Source organism: Macaca thibetana, chromosome X (assembly GCF_024542745.1).
Source record: "Macaca thibetana thibetana isolate TM-01 chromosome X, ASM2454274v1, whole genome shotgun sequence".
Taxonomy (NCBI): Eukaryota; Metazoa; Chordata; class Mammalia; order Primates; family Cercopithecidae; genus Macaca; species Macaca thibetana.
In genome coordinates, this window is record NC_065598.1 from 81504653 (window position 1) to 81528360 (window position 23708).

The 23708-nt window shown below is 34.5% G+C and overlaps 1 protein-coding gene across 1 annotated transcript in view; it reads right to left on the reverse strand.

Moving 5' to 3' along the window:
- Window positions 1-23708, reverse strand: part of POF1B (POF1B actin binding protein) — a 102755-nt gene that overhangs the window by 50580 nt on the left and 28467 nt on the right. Inside the window, exons 4-6 of the mRNA XM_050776503.1 lie at window positions 21255-21356; window positions 15927-16109; window positions 1017-1147 (exon numbers count right to left, since the gene is read on the reverse strand). Of these exons, the coding sequence (XP_050632460.1) occupies window positions 1017-1147; window positions 15927-16109; window positions 21255-21356 (416 nt within the window). The remainder of the gene's footprint in view (window positions 1-1016; window positions 1148-15926; window positions 16110-21254; window positions 21357-23708) is intronic.

The window sequence follows — 23708 nt, forward strand, 5'->3', positions numbered from 1 at the left end:
AATATGAAAGCAAGAAAAGTCAGGTGGGAGGGAGCTAATACATAGGGAAAAGACAAGCTGTACAAGAGATTAAGAGAGAATACATTACAGACACCAGAATGTTGACATGGAAAAATATATACTATATATATTTGAGTGAGAAAACATACAAAATAGTATATATGGTGTCATCCCATTTATATTATATAAAATTATATATTATTTAAAATCTAAGAAGTAGAAGAATCTAGTTAGTGAAAAGTCTGAATTAGAAAAAATTCTATTGACTTTCCTTTATCTTCCAGATTATTTTGAATTTGTGGAGCTTTCCTAGATTTTGCCTGACAGATGGCCACAGATATGCTGTAACTATATAGTGGAAGGCACCTTTTGGGGTGTAGCTTATAGAATTCATTTCATGACAAAATATGGTCTCATCTACACATGAACAGTTGATAAATTTTTAATGCATATCTATTTAAATCTATAATTTTATATTGTATTATATAAAATTATGCTTATATCCATTGATATATTTTTAATTTAATGTAATAGATAATATAATATACAAAGTTTATATATAATATATGACATACCAAATATATTTTAAACTCTGGCCTACATATGTTGAACGCACATAAGTGGAAGATAAACAGTTGTGTGTTGGCAATAGGATGGTACCTAGTATCATCAATATAATATCTTAAAACAAGTTATAGTATGCCATGCATTTTTTAGCTCCTTGCCCAAGAGGTTGCTTTTGCCATGAAAGTACATCACAAAGGAGGGTACATGGAATTCTTTACTAATCCTAAAAGGGCTTGTGTTTTTTGTTTTTTGTCTGATGATTTTCATAATCTATGTTAACTCTTAAAATGAGACATTTGCTCATATCCGCCCTGTTACCTATTGAAAGTACTAGAGTTTTGCTGTGAACCTAGAACTGCTGGTAAAAATAAAGTCTATTTTTAAAATATTAGAATGTTGTAAAATGTTTGGTAGCTACAACATGAAGGCAAATAATATGTTTACAGTACCTTCCTCCAATTCTCTGCAAATGTTCTAATAAGCAGTGATATAGATCCGTATTCTTTCGACTCAGATCAGCAAGCAACTCTCCAAAATATCTGGGGTCCAATTTTTCAGGGCCATCGTCCTGAATTATCACCTGAAGCAAACATCAATCACAATTGTAAGCAATATTAAGTTTTTCTAAGTTCACAGATATTTTTATGTGAAGTGAAAGCAAGATAACCTATTAAAGTCATCACACAAATCAAGCCATTTTTTCAGAGATACATTTTTTAACGTGGGAGAAATTTAAAGAAAAATCAACATTGCGATGGCAATTTCAACTTCATTTCATTCAAGTCTAAGTGTTCGAATGAATGAGAAACTTGAATAACATAAACATTCTTGAATATAGGCATTAAATAAAACAGCAAAATGAGCAAATTAAATCACATGGCTTATTCATATGTCTCCTGTGGAAAAAAGAAAATATGAATTATACTTTTTATTAATTTTTAAAATTAAAAATTAATTGACACATAATAAAAGTACATATTTATGAGTTTTAGTGTACTATTTCAATACCTGCATACAATCTGTAATAATCAAATCAGGATAATAGCATACTCATCATCTCAAACAATAATCATTTCTTCACGGTGAGAACATTTAAAATCCTCTCTTCTAGATATTTGAAAGTATAGAGTAAATTTCTATTAGCTATAGTCTCCCTACAGTGTTATAGAACACTGGAATTTATTTTTTCTACATAGTGGTAGTTTTGGATTTGTTAACCAATCTCTTCCTATACTTTCTTCCCCCTCCCTTCTAAGCCTCTTGCTACCACTATTCTACTTTCTACTTGCATGACATCAATATATTTATATATTTAGCTCCCTCATATAAGTGAGAACATGTGATATTTATCTTTCTGTGCTGGGCTTATTTCAGTTTACATAATGTCCTCCAGACTTATCAATGTTGCCTCAAATGATAGGATTTTATTCCTTTTTATGACTGAATATACTCCATTGTGTACATTGTGTATATACACACCATATTTTCTTTATCCACTTACCCGTTGATGGACACTTAGGTTGATTTCATATCTTGGATATTGTTAATAGTGCTGCAATCAACATGGGAGTGCAGATATTTCTTCAACATACTGATTTTTGAGTTATACTGACTATAGTAGAATTACTTCCAGTTGGACTTGCATATTCTAAGTGAAAGTCAGTCTGATTTGTTAGTATATCTTAAAGGTAGATTAAATAAACCTACTCAATTCAATGCGTTTTAAAGTATTTCTTGTTTGACTTCCCCCATTTATTATTTAAAGCGAATATTTAGTCAATCTCACAATGGAAAGAGTAGCTCAGAGCCAACTGTAGAGAACTCATAGTCTTCAGAGACATTTGAAATCCTAGACGTAAATTACTATGAACAGTGTCCTAAATAAGACCATTCTATTGGCTTCCTATTCTTGGGTATCAATCCTTTCAATATTATTGGGCGCTGTGGCTCCCATCCCCAAAACACACTGCCTGGAGGATAATAACTTAGGTTACACTCCATACTACTTTTAATATTGCATGTGAAACCAAGTACCCTAAAAACACATTTATTCTTAAGCATATAGATGGTAAATGAATTTGAATTTGACTATTGATACTTCCTTTTCAACTTCTCCTCTGAATGCAGACCTTAAAACACTGTACATTCTAAAGCAAATGGAAGAATTGCAAAGTAAGCAAAGATAATTTTTCATAATTACATCTGTGACACAAAAATCAGTTTATAAAATATTGGTCAGTGAAAAAAAGTGAGACACAAAATACAGTGTAGTATCATCACATTTTTGTTAAGTCTAGATGAATATACCACAATATTAGTTATCTTGTCCATGTACACTTTGGAGTTGCTTTCCTGAGTAAATAATGATTATCTCCTAAAAAGAATAAAGTCTCATGCATGAAGGCATGAGTAGATGGGTAAACCTGTAAAGTCAATATTATCACATAGTACGTTTAAATATCATAGAATTAACAAGTAGTGCATATATAGAGATGTAGATAATATATGAAAATAGACATAGTTTCATATGTCTATATTTACATATTCTATATAAAACCTTTAAATGCTTACATAAACATAAATTTATTTTTTTCCCAGTATGTTCTCTCCTTTAGCCATAGTAGATTTCACTCTCTGGGGCACACACCACACATTCCTGCCTCTAGGATTTTACTCACATTGTTTTCTGCTTAAATACCCTCTGTCCTTCTTGTTGTATATCCAAATCTTACCCATCCTTTGAAACTCATCTCAAAATCTACCATATCCATGAAAACTAAAACTATGCCAACCAACAAGCTAATTCAATTCAGCTCTTTGTGCTCAGTTATCTTGAATTGTTTTTATACTATTATACAGATGTAAGTCTTGTTCTCTCAGCACCCTCTTTTTACCACAAAAGAAATAAACAAGAATGAGTCATATTTTTTGGTATATTTGATAGTATCTAATACAGTACTGATTAAACACTCTACAGCTGCTCACTAAAACTTGTTGCATTGAAAGAAGTAATCTACCTGATTAGAAATGTCCCCAAGTGCTAGTGATTCTGGAAATAATTTTTTTATAGGTTTCTCTCTTAAAGCCGCCACCAACAACAACAACAACAAACGGTTAACAAAGTCAGAAAAAGTATAGGCAGCCCTTCCTTAGGAATATCATGATGATCCCTTGTACCTTCTTTACTAGGAAGAGTCAGTATCATCACACAGTCTAATTGGAGCAACTAAACTGAACTCCTTGTAGAGTTGGAGGCTGGTATTTGAGTTCTACATAGACTTCTGGATAATGTCCATCAGCTTCTCAGTGATTGACTCCTCTCAGGAAATGAAGGTCAAAAGCAGGCAAGTCGCTATTCAGAACTATGTCTCATTTAAAGAGTCAATGTGTTTAGGAAAATCATAAGATAAGGACCGAACCAGCCCTTTTGGAATCCATAATACATTTGGGTTCAAATTTGGGAGGAGAGAGGACTGAGGAAATTAAAATTCTCATCTATTGTTAAGTCAGGACTATTACTCAAGACCAAGGTGAAATTTTCCTAACTGTAAACTGTGTTGTGCTAGTTAGCAATATTTTCCATTATTAAATCACAGCTCTTTGGAGCTTCTTAATTTTAATGGAACTATTTGTTGGTCTGTTTTGACATAGCTTTTAGAAGTGGCTCAAAGCCATCTTTTTTGTTGCCTTGAGAAAGCCAAGATAGAAGTCGTCCCAAGGATACATGTGTGCCTTGGGCCAGAATAATGGTAGCAGTAATGGATAGAAGTTTTCTCCCTGTTACAATACTGACGTGAAATATAGCTGCACCTCATATATACTCATCTTCCTGATGAATGGGAGCTATTTCAAATGTTAATCTTGGATAATTACTTTAGTTGTTTACCTATAATCAAGGAAGGAATACAGACTGTGCTGAAGAATATAAATATATACGGATATACAAAACATGATATTTTTCTAAAAAATTACAAAAATTGTTAGATTCATGAGCATGCATCAATGAAGTACGTTTAATCAGATCACTATTTGACTATAATATTGCCAAACAGTCTAATTCCTTGTCTCTAATTCTAGGTGAGAAGCCCATGATGATAATTGCTTTAGCAAACTCAAGGCAAAGCAACAATGCCTAAGTGTGCAACCAGAGGCAAATTAGTGTCCATTTTCCAGAAAAAGTCTGTAGGAAGGAAGTAATTTCAAAAGAAAATAATTTCTAAAGAGAAATTATGGACCTCACCTCACTACTGCCTTGGAAGCTCTTGACCTGGTTCCAATTTGGGGTGTTGTTTCATATCTGTAGTCTGTGAAACTCTAGGAGTAGTAGGTGGACTTTTGTTGCTAGCCTCCACACTTTATAAACTTTCATATTCAAAGGCAACACACTTAACCAACCGTAGTTACATAGTTCAGTGGTAGTGATTATAAGGTACAATCAATAGTTGCTGATTTCAACTGAGCTATCTATATTCTCTTGCCTGGTTTCCCTTCAGCTTAAGAACAAATATTTGTGAGAAGGCTTCTCAGGGGTAGGGATAGTTTGTAGTCAAGGAACAAATGACAATCCAGTAGAACAGTCTTGGCTTAATTAAATTTATTCCTACTAGGTAACTGGCTTAAATGTGTGCACGTTTCACCTATTTAGAAGGGTAGTTTAGCAGATTATAAAGCTCTTAAAATGCCGTATTATATAAAAACAATTATATCTAAGGAACTAAACTCCCAAAAGGTCATTAAAATATTAAGTAATAAGATCTGCTGTATTAAGATCCAACTGGATAGTGAGTTCTGAACTGTTGCATGGCAATGGAAAACCTCACTATTAGTAAAAGGTTATATAACATAGAGATTATACATATATGTCCAGCAAAAATTATAAGGATGTGGTGCCAGTTTTGGATGTATAAGATTACTACTTGATTTTGCTTTGATTTGGAACATTTAATATCTATTGGACTGATTCAAACATAGTTAATCCAGTGGGTATTAATCCCTGATGAAATTAAATGCATTTCAGATACAATGTCATTTGGCTAATGAGGTAAAAATAAATAATTGGTCTCTCCCTATTTTATGCCAGAAGTAGCAATTCTGACAAGAGAAAAAGTAAAATAATTTTAGGTTCTGAAAATCCTCACTATTATTTTAATCTATATACATATTTTAATAAAGAAATGATGCTACCTAGTGCATATTAGATTATCTTTTATATTCTTTTTTCTTTTTCTTTAATTTTTAATTTTTGTGCATATATAGCAGATGTACATAATTATGGGATATATGAGATATTTTGATACAGGCATACAATATGTAATAATCATATCAGGGTAAATGGGGTATCCATCGCCTTAAGTATTTATCCTTTCTCTGTGTTACAAACAACTCATAATGCTCTTTTAGTTATTTTTAAATGCACAATTAAATTATTGTTGACTATAGTTATACTGTTTTTCTATCAAATACTAGATCTTATTCTTTCTAATACTCTTTGTGCCCATTAATAATCCCTAATACTCTCTCACCCCCGCCCCACTACCCTTCTCAACCTCTGGTTACCATCATTCTACTCTCTATCTCCATGAGTTCAAATGTTTTATATTTTAGTTTCCACAAATAAGTGAAAACATGTGATATTTGTTTTTCTGTGCCTGGCTTATTTCACTTAACATAATGTCCTCCTTTTCCACCCATGTTGTTGTTAACTGACAGGATATCATTCTTTTTATGGCTGAATAGTACTTCATTGTGTATATATACCAAATTTTCTTTATCCATTAGACTGTTGGATAAATAAAATTTTTAGATTCCTTCCAAATGTTGGTTATTTCCTTTCTTTTGTGTATATACCCAGCAGTGGAATTGCTGGATCATATGGTAGCTCTATTTTTAATTTTTTGAGGAACCGCCAACTGTTCTACATAGTGGTTGCACTAATTTACATTCCCACCAGCAGTGTACTATGGTTCCCTTTTCTCCACATACTCACCAGCATGTGTTATTGCCTTTTGGATAAAATCCATTTTAACTGGGGTGAGATAATCTCTCACTGTAGTTTTGATTTGCATTTCTCTGATGATCAATGATGCTGAGCACATTTTTACACATCCTGTTTGCCATTTGTGCACCTTCTATTGAGAAATCTCTACTCAGATATTTGGCCCATTTTTAAAAATTAAATTATTAGACTTTTTTCCTATTGTTTGAGCTCCTCATATATTCTGGTTATTACCTCATTGTCAGATGGGTAGTATGCAATATTTTCTTTCATTCTGTGGGTTGTCTCTTCACAAGTTAAAAGCTGTACAGAAGATTTTAACTTGATGTAATCCCATTTGTTCATTTTTGCTTCAGTTGTTTGTGCTTCTGGGTTATTACTCAAGAAATCTTTGCCCAGCCCAATGTCCTGGATAGTTTCCTCAATGTTTTCTTGTAGTAGTTTCATAGTTTGAGGTATTAGATTTATGGCTTTAGTCCATTTTGATTTTATTCTTGTATATGGTGAGAGATAGAGGCCTAATTTCATTCTTTTGCATATGGATACCCAGTTTTCCCAGCACAGTTTGTGGAAGAGACTGTCATTTTCCCGATGCGTGTTCATGGCACCTTGGTTGAAAATGAGTTCACTATAGATGCATGAATTTCTCTCTGGGTTCTCTATTCTATTCCATTTATCTATGTGTCTGTTTTATGCCATTACAAGGCTATTTTACCAGGTTAGTGTAACTCTGCAGTACAATTTGAAGTCGGTTGAATTTTTCCCAATTTTAGCAACATTGAGTTCCAATGCAAAGTCCCACACTTACCATGTTCTCCCTCCCTCAAGCACACAGATTTTCTCTCCCTGCCACACAGCCTCTGTTAGGGTGGCATCAGCAATTCAAGACTGTTTTTCCTACCCTCATCAGTGCCTCTTTCAGTGATATGAAGTTACATTCAGGTACTGTGATCACTCACCTAATTTTTGGTTCTTATTAAAATACTTTCTTGTGTATGTAGCTAGTTGTTAGTTTTGGTGCTCCTGCAGGGAGGACAATTGGTGGAAGCTTCTCTTTGTCCATCTTGCCCCACCTCCTGGTTCATATTAGATTTTCAACACATGTTGTCACTGAATTGAATGTACTGTACAATAGTCACAATTCTAAAATGAAGACTTATTTAACCATAACAGTTCTGTACTTGAAATAAAGAACTAATTTAACTTTCTACGTGAAGAAATATAGATAGTAAAATGTTGTAATGAAAAAATAATTGAATTTGAGAACAAATGTGGAGCTTCCATTTCCCATTTGTGAGTTAAGTAAATTGCTTATCTTCTCTGTACCTGTTTTTTTTCAACTGTATTATGTAGGCAATTTAGTATTGCAGGAGGCATCAAATAAAATTAAATAAGGGGAAAAGTGCTCAGTAAATTTTTAAACAATTGTGCAAATAATTTTCTTTAATTTAAGGCATATGTACAGTTTGCTACTGGAATGACAGAAGAAATGAAAGACAATTGTCTCATTTTCTATAAGACTCTCAACTACCTGGGAGTAGAGATACTGTTGTTTTTTTAAGTTCTAGTGCCCAGCATAGTACTTGGATATAATAAGTCCTAAGTAAACATTTGTTGTATAAAAGTATTTTTATCACCATAAAAATAATAATAATGCTGATTCTGCATCAACTCATCTTGTTCATCAAAAGAAGTATTAAGGACATCCCTTTTAACAGCCTAATCTTTCAAGGTAAGTAAGTAGTGAAAAAGTTGCTTATAATAAACAATAAAATTGGAGCTACATATTAAGCAGAACAGAGGGAAAAGCACTAGTTGTAAGAGGTGCTTCAACAAATCACACTGAAATGGACTTAGTGAAACTTATTCAAAGCTATTCTCATTTCCTTTTTGGGTGTGTGTGTGTGTGTGCGTGCGTGTGTGTGTGTTTCCAGTTTGACATTCTTCTTTCCCCAACCAATTAAAAACAATGTAGGTGGTTTGGGTTGTAATTTTATAATGGGTATAAGTGATTGAATAATAACATTTCTAACAGTTTAAATTATTCTTTCTCATCAGAAAATAAAATGTATGATATTTTCTTGTACTATAAAGTGAGTATCAAGAATTTGCAAACCTTTTTCTCATAAACAATGGGAATTCTGCAACAAGGGCTCTAATGAGAGCTACAGATCAAATGCTAAGAGTTCCAAGAAGAAAACCTAACTTTCAACTGTATGAGAGAGGTTGTATGAAGAAAGAATCATCAAACTATGACAACTGATTAGGTGTGGAGTGGCAAAGTAGAGAGAACAGTAAAAAAAGGTGTTAAATATTAAGACAAATAAAGCACTGGATATATCATTAATAGATGAGACAGAGTGAAAAGCTGATATGATTCGTTTGAGATGACTGTGGGACAGTCAAGTAGAGATGTCAGGTAGGCAATTAAAAATGATGCATTGGAGCTGAGAAAGTTTGGGGTATTGTCCATACAAAAGTAGTAGCAAAGGTCAAGATTTTATATCATGTTGTCAACGAACAGAAGGTAGAAAAAAAGAAGGAGGCCTGTATTAGTCTGTTCTCATGCTGCTGATAAAGACATACTTGAGAATGGACAATTTATAAAAGGAAGAGATATAATGGACTTACACTTCCACAGGGCTTGGGAGGCCTCACAATCATGGTGGGAGATAAGGAAGACCAAGCCATGTCTTACATGGATGGCAGCAGGCAAAAAGAGAGAGCTTGTGTGGGGAAACTCCCTCTTATAAAACCGTCAGATCTCATGAAACTGACTCACTATCACAAGATCAGCATGAGAAAGACCTGCCTCCATGATACAATTACCTCCTACCTGGTCCCCCCCACAACACATGAGCATTCAAGATGAGATTTTGTTGGGTACACAGCCAAACCGTATCAGGGGCCAAGAATGGGTCCTTGGAGAAGAGGTCCTGATGAAAGAAGGAAGAAGTGCCTGAGAAGAAGTCATAGAAGCAGCAGTACAGTATAATGGAAAGAAATATATCAAGAAAAAACAGATAAGCAGTACTAAATGCAGTAGAACTGAAACAAAATTAGGGTCAAGAAAAGTAAGTGGGATTTGGCAACTTGGAGGTCAATAAAAGCACTTTCAGGAACATAGTGGAGCTAGAATCTGGTTTGCAGTGTTGAGGAATGTGTGAATAGTGAGAAAATGGCATCTGAGAGTATGCCTCCCTCCTTTGGAAATTTTTCAGATGAAAGGAACAAAAGAGATGAGATTATAAGTCAATAGAATTGTAGGGTCACAAAGGGAGTCACCCTGATCACAAAGTTAGAGTCTTAATTCTTGAAGATCAAAAGAATCAGAAGTTTGCTGATGGTATAGAAAAATTTTTCAGTAAAGTGGAGCATTGAAGGAATTCATGTGGTGAACCAAAATTGTGGTCCCTGGACCAGTAAAATAGCGTTAGGATAACCAGGGAACTTGAAAATGCAGATTATCACGCCCCAGTAATCTCTCCTTAAATAATTCTTCCAATTGATTCTGGTGCACACTAAAGTTCGAGTTCCACTATCTATTGTTAGTAGAAGGCAAGGCTACCTGCAGAGAGGGAGACAGCAGCAGTGAGACTTGGAGTATGAGCAGGGTGGGAAAGATAAGAATTAGACATTGAAGACTGGTAATGACTTGATTAGAAACTATTAAAAAGGCTGTTTAACAATGGTGGGAGTCCAGAAAGACCGAGACAATCTGTACTAGACTAAATTGGTTTAGTCTGAAGACATTCTCTAGGAAACAAAGAAATCAAAATCTAGGGGCACAGAAGGTGGATGGCAGTCTATACAAAGCAAAGGATCAGCAAAGTGATGACAGTAAAAGGAGAAGGGCTTCTAGCAAGATCATTGCTGAACTGGCTGACAATGGAAACCAGTGTGGCTTAGAATTGAGGGCTGGAGAGTTTGGTGAAGGTGACGTTAAACAGAAATGAGAGAGTAAGAGATAAAATAAGAATGTGATGGCAAGAGAAAGAGACATTCAGAATCCCAGGTTAAACAGTTTCAAGTGAAGATATAAATTCAAAGACTGGCCAAAGGCTATGTGAACTGAAGACGTAGAAATGAAGAAATTGAGAGTGAGGAAGAACCTTGAAGACAGTGTGGGAAAGGGTACTGATGTGGGTGGTGAAATTCTTATAGATGATTCTAGATTCAGTAGGAAGTGGAGAGAAGATTGTAAATTGGCTGATGAAACTGTTAAGAGAGTGACCAAAATGTCAGTAGAGAGTGATAATTCAAACCAAGGCGGGTGGTGTATATGGATTACAGAGTTTCAAAGAGAGTTGAAGGTTAGTAAGGGATAATTGATCAATAGGAACCAGAACATTTGTGTACTGAGAAAAGAATTAACAATAGATACACAAAAAACAAGCAAATGAAAAAAATTAGAGAATTATTAACACCAGCAAAAAGTTGTGCTAATGAAAGAAGCAAAATAATACACAATTTGGTTCAGCAGTAAACGATATTTTATAGCAATAATAATATAAACACTGAACACTGATTTACCAAAACTAAATGGAGATTTAACTATATTGGGATGATGGAAGGGATGAAAACAGTTGGATGAGAGATTAATAGAATTAAACCTTTGTGTGTCAGAATTATCAACAGATAATATATAACACCGATAAATCAAGACATAGCAGCATTAAGTATATGCGTACTATAAGTTTATGCATACTAAAAATACATGCATATCATTTAGCTTTATATATAGCAATTTAGCTAAATGCAAGTAAATATCACAAGACAAAGCTAACAATTGAAAATGGTTGCCTCTGGGGATCAGCTCTGGGTGGTGAAGAGGGTAGGGACAGGGAATTGCTGTTTGTTATATGCCTTTTACTGCTATTTGGCCTTTTAAACTACGCACATATATTACTTTAATTAAAAAAACTGATTTCTAAAACAGCAAATAAGTAACAACGTGTTAAAAATAAAGTTGAGTTTGCCATAAAACAGTAGTTCAAAAAGGTTTCATAGCAAGAGGTTGCAGAGGTTGCAGAAGACAGATAAGGTAGTGTTGGGAAAAAGATAGGCCCCAAATGGACACTAATTAAATTTGTGGAAGCAACAGCAGGGATTAGACGTTTACATGAAAGGCACTCATTTTCAATAATGGGGTTGAAGAGGGCAATAAACATGGAGAGAAACTTGAGCCACCTGTTAATGAGTGAGGGGATAGACAGAACTGCTGAGTTTATTGAACTAACCAGCCCTGAAATTCTATCATTGGTGAATGACATGTTAAATAAACATTATAGCGAGCTTCCCAGAAACGTGCCAGAAAAAGCACCTGACACTAAGATATGATGTTTTTTTTCAATTCATTAAAGGCATCACATCACAAATTGGAGTATTTTTCATTGGCAATAGCACAATCCAGGTGATCAGGACTGTTCCCTTTACATCTTCCCATGACTACAAAAGAATTCCCTGAATCCTCAAGCCAAGTGGAAGAGAGTTGTACACACACTATATACACTTATTTGAATACTTCTTACAAACGCCACCTATATGACAACTTGTAAAATAAGTTCAGCTGAGCTTTTCCCTGTCATCAACAGGTGTAAAATTATCTGTTCCTTGCTAATGACAGGAAAATGATCACAGTATGTTATCCTTAATTTCTTCAGGAAAGTATAGGTGACTTGTAATATTTTGAATTTGAAATCAGAAGGGTGATATTACTAGGGAGGACCATGGAAAATGTACATAAATTAATTTTATAGAATATTTTAAAGCCACGTTTTTAGATATCTGATTTTGAAAAATATTTTTAATGCCTTTCACTTTGGGGAAAGTACTTTAAAGATGATCTAATTTCATCTAAAAATAGTCTTACAGTGAAACTAATTTCTTATATTGGTGATTTGAAACATTTGCGATCCAGAGTTGGGGAAGAAGATCAATAATCAAAGATTAATTTCAGCATCTGCTATGGACTTGACACTAAGATAGATGCTTTACATATTTTATCTCATTTAATCCTCTTGTAGGATATATTGTACATTAAAGTATGATTCTTCCCCTTTTAGAGATGTAGAAACTGAGGTTCAGTCCAGCTAAGTCTATTGCTGAAGCTCATACAGCTCAGCACGATCAAGTTTTATAAATTCAGATAATTAAATTGAGTGCTTGTGTTCTATTCCTCTTTACCACGCTCCTTCCAAACTACAATTTAACTCTAAACACAAACTGTGAAAATGGGGAAAATGAGTCCTACTTTAGTTTTAAAACAGCCTAACCTATGTCTGCATATTACTCTTTAAAGATACTCTTCTACCCACATATCACGACGGGGGACATGTAAACACCAAGGAGCCTAGATGGGAGAACTCCCTCCTTTGTCCATGGGATCTGCACAAGCAGGTTACCCTGTCATCACTCTGAGCAGGAATGGACCCAATCCAATGTAATCTATACAAGTGAAATTACTAACTCTAAGCTTCCAACAGACTAGTGCTTCCAAGGGCCTATTCTATTTTCAGCAGCACTTCAACTTCATCCTTATAAAATATTGAAAAAACTGGGGGTTGGGGGCTGTGGAGGGATAGCATTAGGAGAAATACCTAACGTAGATGACAGGTTGATGGGTGCAGCAAACCACCATGGCACATTTATATCTATGTAAACAAACCTGCACATTCTGTACATGTATCCGAGAACTAAAAGTACAATAAAAAAAGAGATTATCTAAAATGGAAAAAAGCAGAATTTAATAAAATTAAAGAAAAAAATCCTCCAGCCTTTACAAAAGCTACATAAAAATCTCAAACTACAGTATGAATAATAAAAAGTGATATATTAGTTACCCAATTCTGCCCCTTTACTGAGTAGACAACATATAGTCTAGTCAAATGTATTATTAGATGTACTAAGCTGGGAAAAGAATATCATAACATTACTGTTGCCACTGGACAAACTCTTAATCCTGTCATACAGTTCCCATCTCTGATAATTGTCCCTCCTACCATTTCTATTGTCATTATTCTACTTTGTTTTACACCTAGACTATTAAAATAGCTTCTAATAATATTTTCTTTGCAAAGTTTTCCCCATTGATTTTTTCAAGTTGTAGACTTTGTAGTTTATAAAAAATTTCCAGCACATATTTTTATTTAGTATTTTATGGATGAGGATGTTGCTGAGAGATTTTGTCTTACTAAGAACATATAGCTTGAGAAGAACAGAGTTAGGAGAAGAACTCAGGTCTCCATACCCTGAAACTAGTCTGCTTTCTATCACCAATACCTTCCCTGTGTCAGACTCTTCTTAACCAAGTGCTTTCTTTATTTTTATACTATTGCTCAAGGACTCTCCACATAAATGACCCAAATTCAAGGAGAAACTATCAATGGGCTCTGGAGTCAGCCTACATATATATAAATCTTGGCTGTACCGCATGCTAGCTGTGTAAGTCTTTGCACATATTTTAAACTCTTTGAAACTCAGTTACCTTATATGAGCAATAAGGACAACAATAGCACCTTCCTAATCTGATCGTTGTAAGAAGAAAATTAATATGCTAACCATAGTATCTATTAGTATTTTCCTACTCAGCAACCTTCACTCATCCTCCATTGCCTACTAAAGAAAGCCCAAAGTTTTTAAATTAACACTTGAGAATCTCATGACCTGGCCTTAATGTATCATATTAACACTACACCATAATACTCCTTGTCGCATGTCTTTCATGCCATAAAAATCAAACCCCTAACTTTTTCTGAAACCCAGAATTTACTTTCCCAAATCTATAACTTTGTTTATGTGGTTCCCTCTGCCTAGGATATTATTTCCATGCAATATCAATACCGTATATGGAAATTCTGCCCGTTTTTCAAAGCCCAGGTTAATTACTTCCTCCTCAACACAGCCTTCCTTGATTTCTCAGCCAAAATTAATTTCTTCACTCTTTTGTTCCCAAAGTGTGTTGCTTCTTCCTCTTTTATGACTGAAAACGCTTTGGTTTGTATTATGCTTTTATATGTGCCTGCCACTTTCCCCTATTAGAGGAAACGAAGGCAAAGCAAAGTTAAGGATTAGGTTGAACTGTATAAAATTGTTGCTATTATGCCAGTTTCAACCTACAAAAATGACAATTTCAAATGATCTAATCTAATAAAATGGCTTTTTTATAGTTGTATCTAATTCACTTAAGGTAAATATTCAATACCTTCTGGATTATATTCTATGAGTTATCCTAGAGGCCAATGTTTCTATGCAGATATACAGAAGAAAGACATTTTTAGGCTTTTTTTAAATTAGAAAACTGTAAAAAATGTAGAGACAAGGGTCTCACTATGTTGACCAGGCTTGTCTTGAACTGTTGGCTTCAAGAGATCCTCCAGCCTTGGCATACCAAAGTCCTGGGAATGCAGATGTGAGTCACTGAACCTGGCTCTAGGCTTTTCTTAGATTGACAAAACATGGATTTTAAATCTTTTGTAGTTCTTTTTGACTAATGTGGCCAGAATGTATATTTCAAAATTTCAGTTCTTAGAAATAATCTCATGTATATTTAATATACAACAATCAAATTTATGTGGACTGGCTCCTTCTTTATTTTTTCTTATATTCTTTTGTCTTTTAGTAAGAGGTGCCTATGAAAGAGGTCAATTGGAGATCTAGAAAAATACAAGTGATGGTTGATTCCCTATTGTTCTAGTTATTAATGTTAGTTTTACCAAGATACAAGAAAATATTTTTCCTTCAACACTTGTATAGCAGATGTTTACAAGATTCCAAAGTCTTCATAACATAAATTACCAAGAATTGTATTACATGAGATTTCTCCTTAGCAACTAAGTTCTAGTTTCTATTTTGTCAATGTGATACATAATAAAATCTATACATATTTTGACTTGATTCTCAAGTCAAATAATATATTCTCAAAGAAGACATACAGAAAGTATGTATATATTCTCAAAGAAGACATACAGGAAGTAAATACTAGTTTGTGAAATGTGACCATTGAAATCTTAGATAATATAACTGCCAATTTATTGTTCATTTAAATATGATACCTCATGAAAATATTTAACATTGCACAACTATTGGGCCCATTTTAGAACTGAAGATCCGCTACAGATTAGGTATTCATTAACCGGTTCATAACTAACCTCATAGATTTAATGTCTTAGTGGACCTAAATTGTTTTGTCTTCTGAGAGAAGATGGGAAGATTTGTTCTAAATATGCTATGACAAGGCACAAATACCAGTGGTATAACTTCTCAGTATTTTGATGAAAATTTAATGGGAGCACCTGCACAGTGGTATGAGAAGAGTTCAAGAATGTTATTTCAGTTTGTTAAGGAATCAGCTGATTGATCTTACCTGCTCACAAATCTGGCTTGATCCACTATGGCACAGTTCATTTCCAGTATGTGTAGAAATTGGATCATTTCCTGTGATGGCTTGGATTTGCTGGCTAGAATCAGGTTGTTGCCAGTGTGCAGAGTGGATGACCTGGGGCTGTTGGACAATGTGATGATGGCATTGAGCCTGAGGATGGCACTCCTAAGACACATACACATGCCAAAAACAGCCACTTAGGATAAACATTACTAATCAAGAAAAACATCTGAAACCATTTTTTTTTTAATTTAATGTTTTCTTTCACTACAATTCAAACCCTAGGATTTATAGTTTTAACTAGTGATATTTTTTCAATTTTTTTCATTGGGAAAATTTGTATTGAATTCTGCTTTTATTTGATCAAGTTGTCGTGACCATCCAAATACTTATCTAGATTGGCCAAGGCATTGCATGTTCTAATTAAATTAATATTCCAGCTATACTTAACACTAAAATCATAATGAATATTAATATTAGTATTACTTTGATGATTCAGTAGGCACTTCAGAATCTAATTACATAAAACACGATAATACTGAAGATATAGATAAATTTAAAATGAAAAAATAATATAGTATAGTGCTTTTCAATGTCAGGAAGCATATTAGAGTCACAGTGGGTGGGGAGCAAAGTTCTTATCCTTATGAAACTTAAGGATAAATTTATTAAAAAGATAAAAAAATCCAGCCACTGAAACTTCAGACCTAGAAAACATGGATTCTAACTCTGATTTTATCACTAACTCTGATCTTGAGAAACTGTGTATGCAACCTTTATGAGCCTCTGTTTTCCCATTTATAAAAGTGAAGATGGTACATATTCCATTGGGGTGCTATGAGAAGTAAATAAACTAATGTCTATAAGTTGATTACTACAAAGTAGGTGAGTAACAAACATTATTATTATGATCGCATCATCATAATTTTCATAATCATCATCAACTTTATCATTTACCCTAATAATTTTGCAGATGGAAAAAAACACTCTGAGGTCTAGAAAAGTAAGAGAATTTGCTCATAATAACACAATTAATTAATGGCAAACTTGGGACTGGAACTCATGATTTCCAGCTTAGACTTCTTTTAGGATATTAGGCTGAATTTGCACTGACCCCAAGATATTCTGGAATTTGTTGTTTTTAAACTAAATTGTTGTTATCTGCTTATTTGTCATGGCTTTTTTTCTGGTAAGTATAGAGCACGGACTAAGAAAAGATATCTAGTTATTTTAGTTTGGGGGATTTCAGGCATACTTGAATTTGCTTTCTTATCTTGTGATTATTCTACTTCGATAAGAGACATCTGGAAGCCTGTTTTCAAAAGAAACATACTGTATTTTGAATCACAGTGCTATATGTATGCACATACAATTAATTTTGAAAGTATAAATGTAATGCACTATATCCTTTTGACTATGGAAAGTTGACCTATATTAATACAGTAAAACACTTCATATTTTAAATTTTTATATGAAATAATTTTCAAGCTATATTAAATGAAAAAAAACAAAGTACAAAAGAATGAAATAGTATACTCTTTCTGCTGTAACTTTTTTTTAAGTGACATATACATTTACAAATATATATAACTGCTTTGAAATGCATAGACCAAAAGAGTTTTAAGAGTAGCTGCTTCTGGGAGGAGAAACTGGGGACAAAAGTGTCTGGATAAGGAGGTTTATTTGTCACCGTATACCTTTCAATGCTCTTTTTATGCCTCTCAATTTTTTTATACTTTAAAATTTTTCCATGAATAAAAATTACCTTTTCATGTATACAAAAAATATTTTGAAAAAAATGAAATATATATAACAAACACATTTTACAAATAGAAGTTGCCTTGGTAGATATAAAGATAATAAAAGTCATAGAATAAGTTCATGGTATCATTTTCTCTAGACTCTTTTCAAATATTACACACTTTGTACATATACTAGCACTAAAATCTTTACAGTGTAGGAATTTTGGGGGTGAATGTATGTTACATTATTATTATCTTTTATGTTACAAAATATCTTCATATATTGGAATGAGGTAAAATTACACTGATAGTCTGAGATGACTATCACTCATCGGAGAGCCTGTAGGCTATTGAAATAGAACCTCTCCTGAAGGAATAAAACAAAACAAAACAGTATGTTCCTCACAAAGCAAGTTAGGAAACTCTTGGAAAGCACACATCACTAGAGGGCAATAAAGAAAACAAAACCTGTTTCTTAAAAATCTTCCTGGCCGGGCACGGTGGCTCATGCCTATAATCCCAGCACTTTGTGAGGCCAAGGCGGGTGGATCACGAGGTCAGGATATCGAGACCATCCTGGCTAACATGGTGAAACCCCGTCTCTGCTAAAAAATACCAAAAATTAGCCGGGCGTGGTGGCGGGCGCCTGCAGTCCCAGCTACTCGGGAGACTGAGGCAAGAGAATGGCATGAACCCAGGAGGCGGAGGTTGCAGTGAGCCGAGATCGCGCCACTGCACTCCAGCCTGGGGGACAGAGTGAGACTCCGTCTTAAAAAAAAAAAAAAAAAAAAAAAAAAAAAAAATCCTTTGTTAGTGTATCAGTTGTCCAGTTGTCTCTTGAATAGAACACTGACATTCCCGTCATCTGTGGTGCCTTGCAGGTTACCTGAGCCCATTTGGCCTATGAACCATTTACTGGTACCACTGAGGTCTTAGCAGGTTTTCAGTTTTTAATTCTTACACCTGACTACTAAAGTTCTTTTTCTAAAGCAAAATGTTCATATATTCATCATATTTTTAAAATACATAATAAGCTGAATTTTTAAAGTACAAAAAGATCAAACATTTCTGATTTGTCATATTGTTTTTCCTTTTTGATAGAGTAAAAAGAATTATGATGAGTACAAATCATATGAACTGGATAGTTATCTTGCACCTGGCACCACTTTACCACCCTTCCACTACAAAGATCTCTTTTTTCTTGAACAGTTCTCATCTCCTAAGAGCTAGTCCTATTTGATTTGGTCACATGTGACGGTAAACAGGTTCATCCAGACTTTGGCTTTACTCAGATTGTCCTAGTTTATCTCCATCACTGAGGAAACTACTAGGACAAAGCAATTGAAGTTTGCTCTATCTGCATGGTTCCTTTTACATTGGGTAGCTTTCATGGCGGTTCCCAAACTCCCAAACTGTTTAAGTAATTAATAAGAAGAAGTGGGCATAAACAAGTAAATACTCAAGAACAGTAAATAGCTGCAGTATTCTCTTAAAGGAGCTAGTCTTTAGTTGTTCCAGCTGCACAGCAACAATGTACAAGATATTCAATCTTTTACTCTAGAGTCAATAATTAGAAACACTATTTGTTCTCTTGAAAATAAGAAGCTAGAAGCAGCATGAAATGAGTTGCCTCTAACATTCCTTATTATTTAAAACGTGTCAAACTTATTTTCTATAGCCCAGGTGGATAAAGGACAGATGTTATAATTTGATTTGTTATAAAGGAAAACACTCCTTGAAGAATAGGTACATTTCATGAAATTTTTTCTACTTGGTATCATAATGTCCAGAAATACTCTGCTGCTCCTCAGTAAGATATGTGTTCAATACAGATCATAGCAAACCCTTCAGACTATATCCAGCTTTCCAAGCAAACCAAAATGTTAAAGATTTGCATGTTTATGATTCTGAAAGTTGGCTTCATTTTAACTGAACACAAATAAGTAATAATGTATTAGTTCCTATGAATCTGGTATGTCCACAAGTGCTCATAAAAATAAAATGAGTTCTTATGCCAAAAAGTTCAAAAAGGAAAAGATATAATTTTTTAGTCAGTTTGATTTGCATATGAAAAAAAATGATTTTGTTATCAAAACTGATTTGATAGTGTTTTAACTGCCTATTATGGGTCGAATTGTACCCTCCCACAGCCAAGATATGCTGAAGTCCTAACTCCAGTAACTCAGAATGTGACTCTATTTAGAGACAGAGTCTTTATAGAGATAATCAAGTCATTAGGATGGCCCTAATACAATATGACTGGTGTCCTTATAAAAATGCAAATTTGGACACAGAAACAAACATGCACAGACAGAAGATGATGTGAAGACACACAGGAAAGTTTCCATAGGAAGACAAAGTACTGCAGTGATGCATCTACAAGCCGAGGAATGTCTGAGGCTACCAAAAGCAAGGAGACAGGAATGGAAGAGTTCCTTCTCTGTCAGCTTCAGAGAGAACATAGCCCTGCAAACACAGTAAGTTCAGACTTCTGGCCTCCAGAACTGTGAGACAATAAATTTCTGTTGTTTTAAACCACACAGTTTGTGGTACTTTGTTGCAGCAGCTCTAAGAAACTAATACACTGCCCTAGTTCAAGAATGTCCAACAGACAAGTCCTGGACATTGGACTGGACATGCTTGTATGAACTGAGAAGAGCAATATGAAACCTCAGTTCATTATAGTAACAACTCTGCATGAAGGACTTGTGGCTCTAGATGCCATGGAATTACTGTGGCCTTGCTGCAGTTTTATACTTGGTCTGTCGATTTGAGCGTAACAGAATTTTTTAAATGTACTAGAAGCTTTAGTTTTCTAGATCTTTTACAGTATATGGTATTTCACATATCTGTTCCTATGTATTGTTCATTTAAAATTCATTCTATATTAAAAGAATTAGAACAAAATTATGTTTTAAATTATGATTTTTGTTGGACCAGTTTAAAGGATAGCACACAAGGCATTGGGATATCTATATTAAGTTCAGATTCTGCCATTAATTTTCTATGTGACTTCACATATCCTGGTTTCAATTTTCTTTCAGTAAAAAGGGGACAATAATACTTCACATGAAAAATGGATATAAAAGTATTAAGGATGGTATGAAGGGTTCTAGATATCATAGCATATTATAAGTCATGGTGGTCTTGCCTTGCACTTCACAGTTGAATGTCACTTGAGCTCTATTAAAATACTCACAATTCAAAATTATACACTTAAAAACAAGTTTTTAAACAAACATTACGGCCGGGCGCGGTGGCTCAAGCCTGTAATCCCAGCACTTTGGGAGGCCGAGACGGGCGGATCACAAGGTCAGGAGATCGAGACCATCCTGGCTAACACGGTGAAACCCCGTCTCTACTAAAAAATACAAAAACCTAGCCGGGCGAGGTGGCGGGCGTCTGTAGTCCCAGCTACTCGGGAGGCTGAGGCAGGAGAATGGCGTGAACTCGGGAGGCGGAGCTTGCAGTGAGCTGAGATCCGGCCACTGCACTCCAGTCTGGGCGACAAAGCGAGACTCTGTCTCAACAAAACAAACAAACAAACAAACAAACAAACATTACTTACCTGGTCAGTATTTAGCTTCTCCACTTTTCTTATTGTTTTTTCATAAATAACGTTGTTTCCTGGGAAGAAATGGCTTCCTCTTAGGAATTGAGACAGTGGTTCCTAAAATGATAGTAAATTATATGTTTTGTTTTGAAAGTTGTCTTTTCAGAGTAATGTTAAATTAGGCAAATATCCAGTGTCTAATAGGCTCCGAGGTAGTGGCCGTCCTTAGGAAGAGAGTGGAATGACATCCCAATAATGTTGGTAGATGCAAGGAAATAATAATAAAGGCAGTTCCCTTTATCAAAAAGAACAATCTGGATTTCTCCTATTACATTTTACTAGGCCTAATAACGTCTTTTGTGGAGATTGGTGGAGAGTGGAAAAGATAATTTTCTCTCTGTTCCTAAGGCAAGATATAATGAGTTTCCTTCGAGGTATGCAAGCATGAGGTCAATCTCATTTAAATTGGGTTCACTGGAAGATTTCTTTCTATGCAAAAATTGTTGGAGAAATGCAAAATAAACATATTTCAGCATGACTAGGCCACAAAGTAGGTAGAAATATATTAAAGATTTTTTTCTGCAACTCAATTGGGTGCCCTTGAAATGTACAATTCTTAATTGTGATTATAATCAAGGCTAAGACTCTCAGAACAACATATGTTTTGAATATTAAGAGCAGAGTAGAGGCTTTAAGAGCCACTTTATCTCCATATATTCAACTAAATTGCTGTAAGATTAGCTGAGTGCCTAGAAGACGTCAGCCAACGAAATACAGGCTGGTGACATGTCCAAAATCTGAAAGAAACTGGGGAAGAGCTAATAAGAATCAGACCAGGAGTCTAAAATAAATGTCATATGCACCATGTTCTTTTCCCTTCCTTTCGTTTTCATTTGAAGTCTACTTGTGTAGGGAGATCTGGAGTTGTTTTGTTTGTTGTTTTTCTATGAAACACAATTTGCATTCATTTATTTTGTGATATAGGGGAATACTATAGAAGACCACATAGGCAAGCCTGTCACTGGTTAATGTATTTAAGAACATTTCAAAATCAACAAAACGTGCTAGGATTTTTGTAGTCTGCTATTGTAAATACTCATAGAGCAGCTGGACCAAAACACTGATTGTTTAAAAGGGAAGATGCTATCGAATCAAAAGTTACATACTTACTGTATTTAAGTTTGAGCAAAAGGTGTTTTAACCAACTGTTCCTTGGAGACTTTGGTAAAACAAATATATAAGTGACCAAATCTGTCTAGGTGATGAAGTATTAAATCTAAAGCTGAATATATTTAGAAAGATTTTCCTAGAAGCTATTTTGTGTTTGTTTGTTTTTGTAAAAGAGCCCCTATGGTAGTTATGTGCGATCATGAAACACATGCTTAAGTGCTTGCTATACACAGTGTACTTTGCTACATGCTTTGAGGCATAAAAATATAAGTCTGACTTATTTTATTACCAAGAGCATTTAATATTGATCAGTATTCGTCAAACTATGGTAGATAGCCTATTTTTATTCTGTCCTCAAGCTAAGAATGGAAGTTAGATTTTAAAGGACTATAAATAAAAAACAAAGTCCAAGGCCCTATGTGGCCAGGAAAACGTAAAATATTTGTTATCTGTTTCTTTACAGAAAAATTATGCCAATCCCTGATCTAGATAATATATGAACACAAACATGTATGCAAAGTAGAAAGAGACAAATGCCCTTACATGTACAGAGAAAGAACTTACGGGATGGAGTTCAGAGGAAAAAAACTGAGTTCCATCTGATGGTGCTCTAGTAGGGTACCTGGATTAGGTGGCACTTGAAAGAAGATTAAAGTGGTCTTTGAATATGAGAAAACGGAAGAAAATGGTATTCCAAGTGAAGGAAACAAAACAATTAAAGTCACCAAGTTTGGAAAAGTGTAAGTTATATGTCTAGGACACACTTAGTAGATAGAGCTTGGTTCTTCAAGCAGTGAGAAGTCTTTATGTGCTTTTAAACAGGGGTATGAGGTGAAGTTTATTCAGGGAGATTAATTAGAGGAAGAGTACAGATTAGGACACTGGTAAGATTATCCCAATAATCAAAGATGGTACTGTTCAAAGATGACTCTGAGATCTTGAATCTGAGGAGTCTACTACATGGTACCAAAAATGAAAATGTTGAGACATTTTATGTGCTCCTAATAAGAATCTAGGTCTGATTATGTTTTTATTCCCCAGAACACTTAGCAAACTACATAGTGCATAGTAATCCCTTTAACATGTGGCAAATGATTGCAAATAGCTCCCAAATTGACTCTTTTACAAAAAAATGTCTGGATAGACACTCAGATATAGATGTTTAACACATAGGTGAAAATGCAGGTCTGGATCTAAGTGGGGAGTGCAAGGCTACAGATCTATTATATATATCAAGATCACCTGCTCACTAGTGCTAGATTAAGCCAGGCAATTGCTGAATAGTCAAATGAAGAGCAA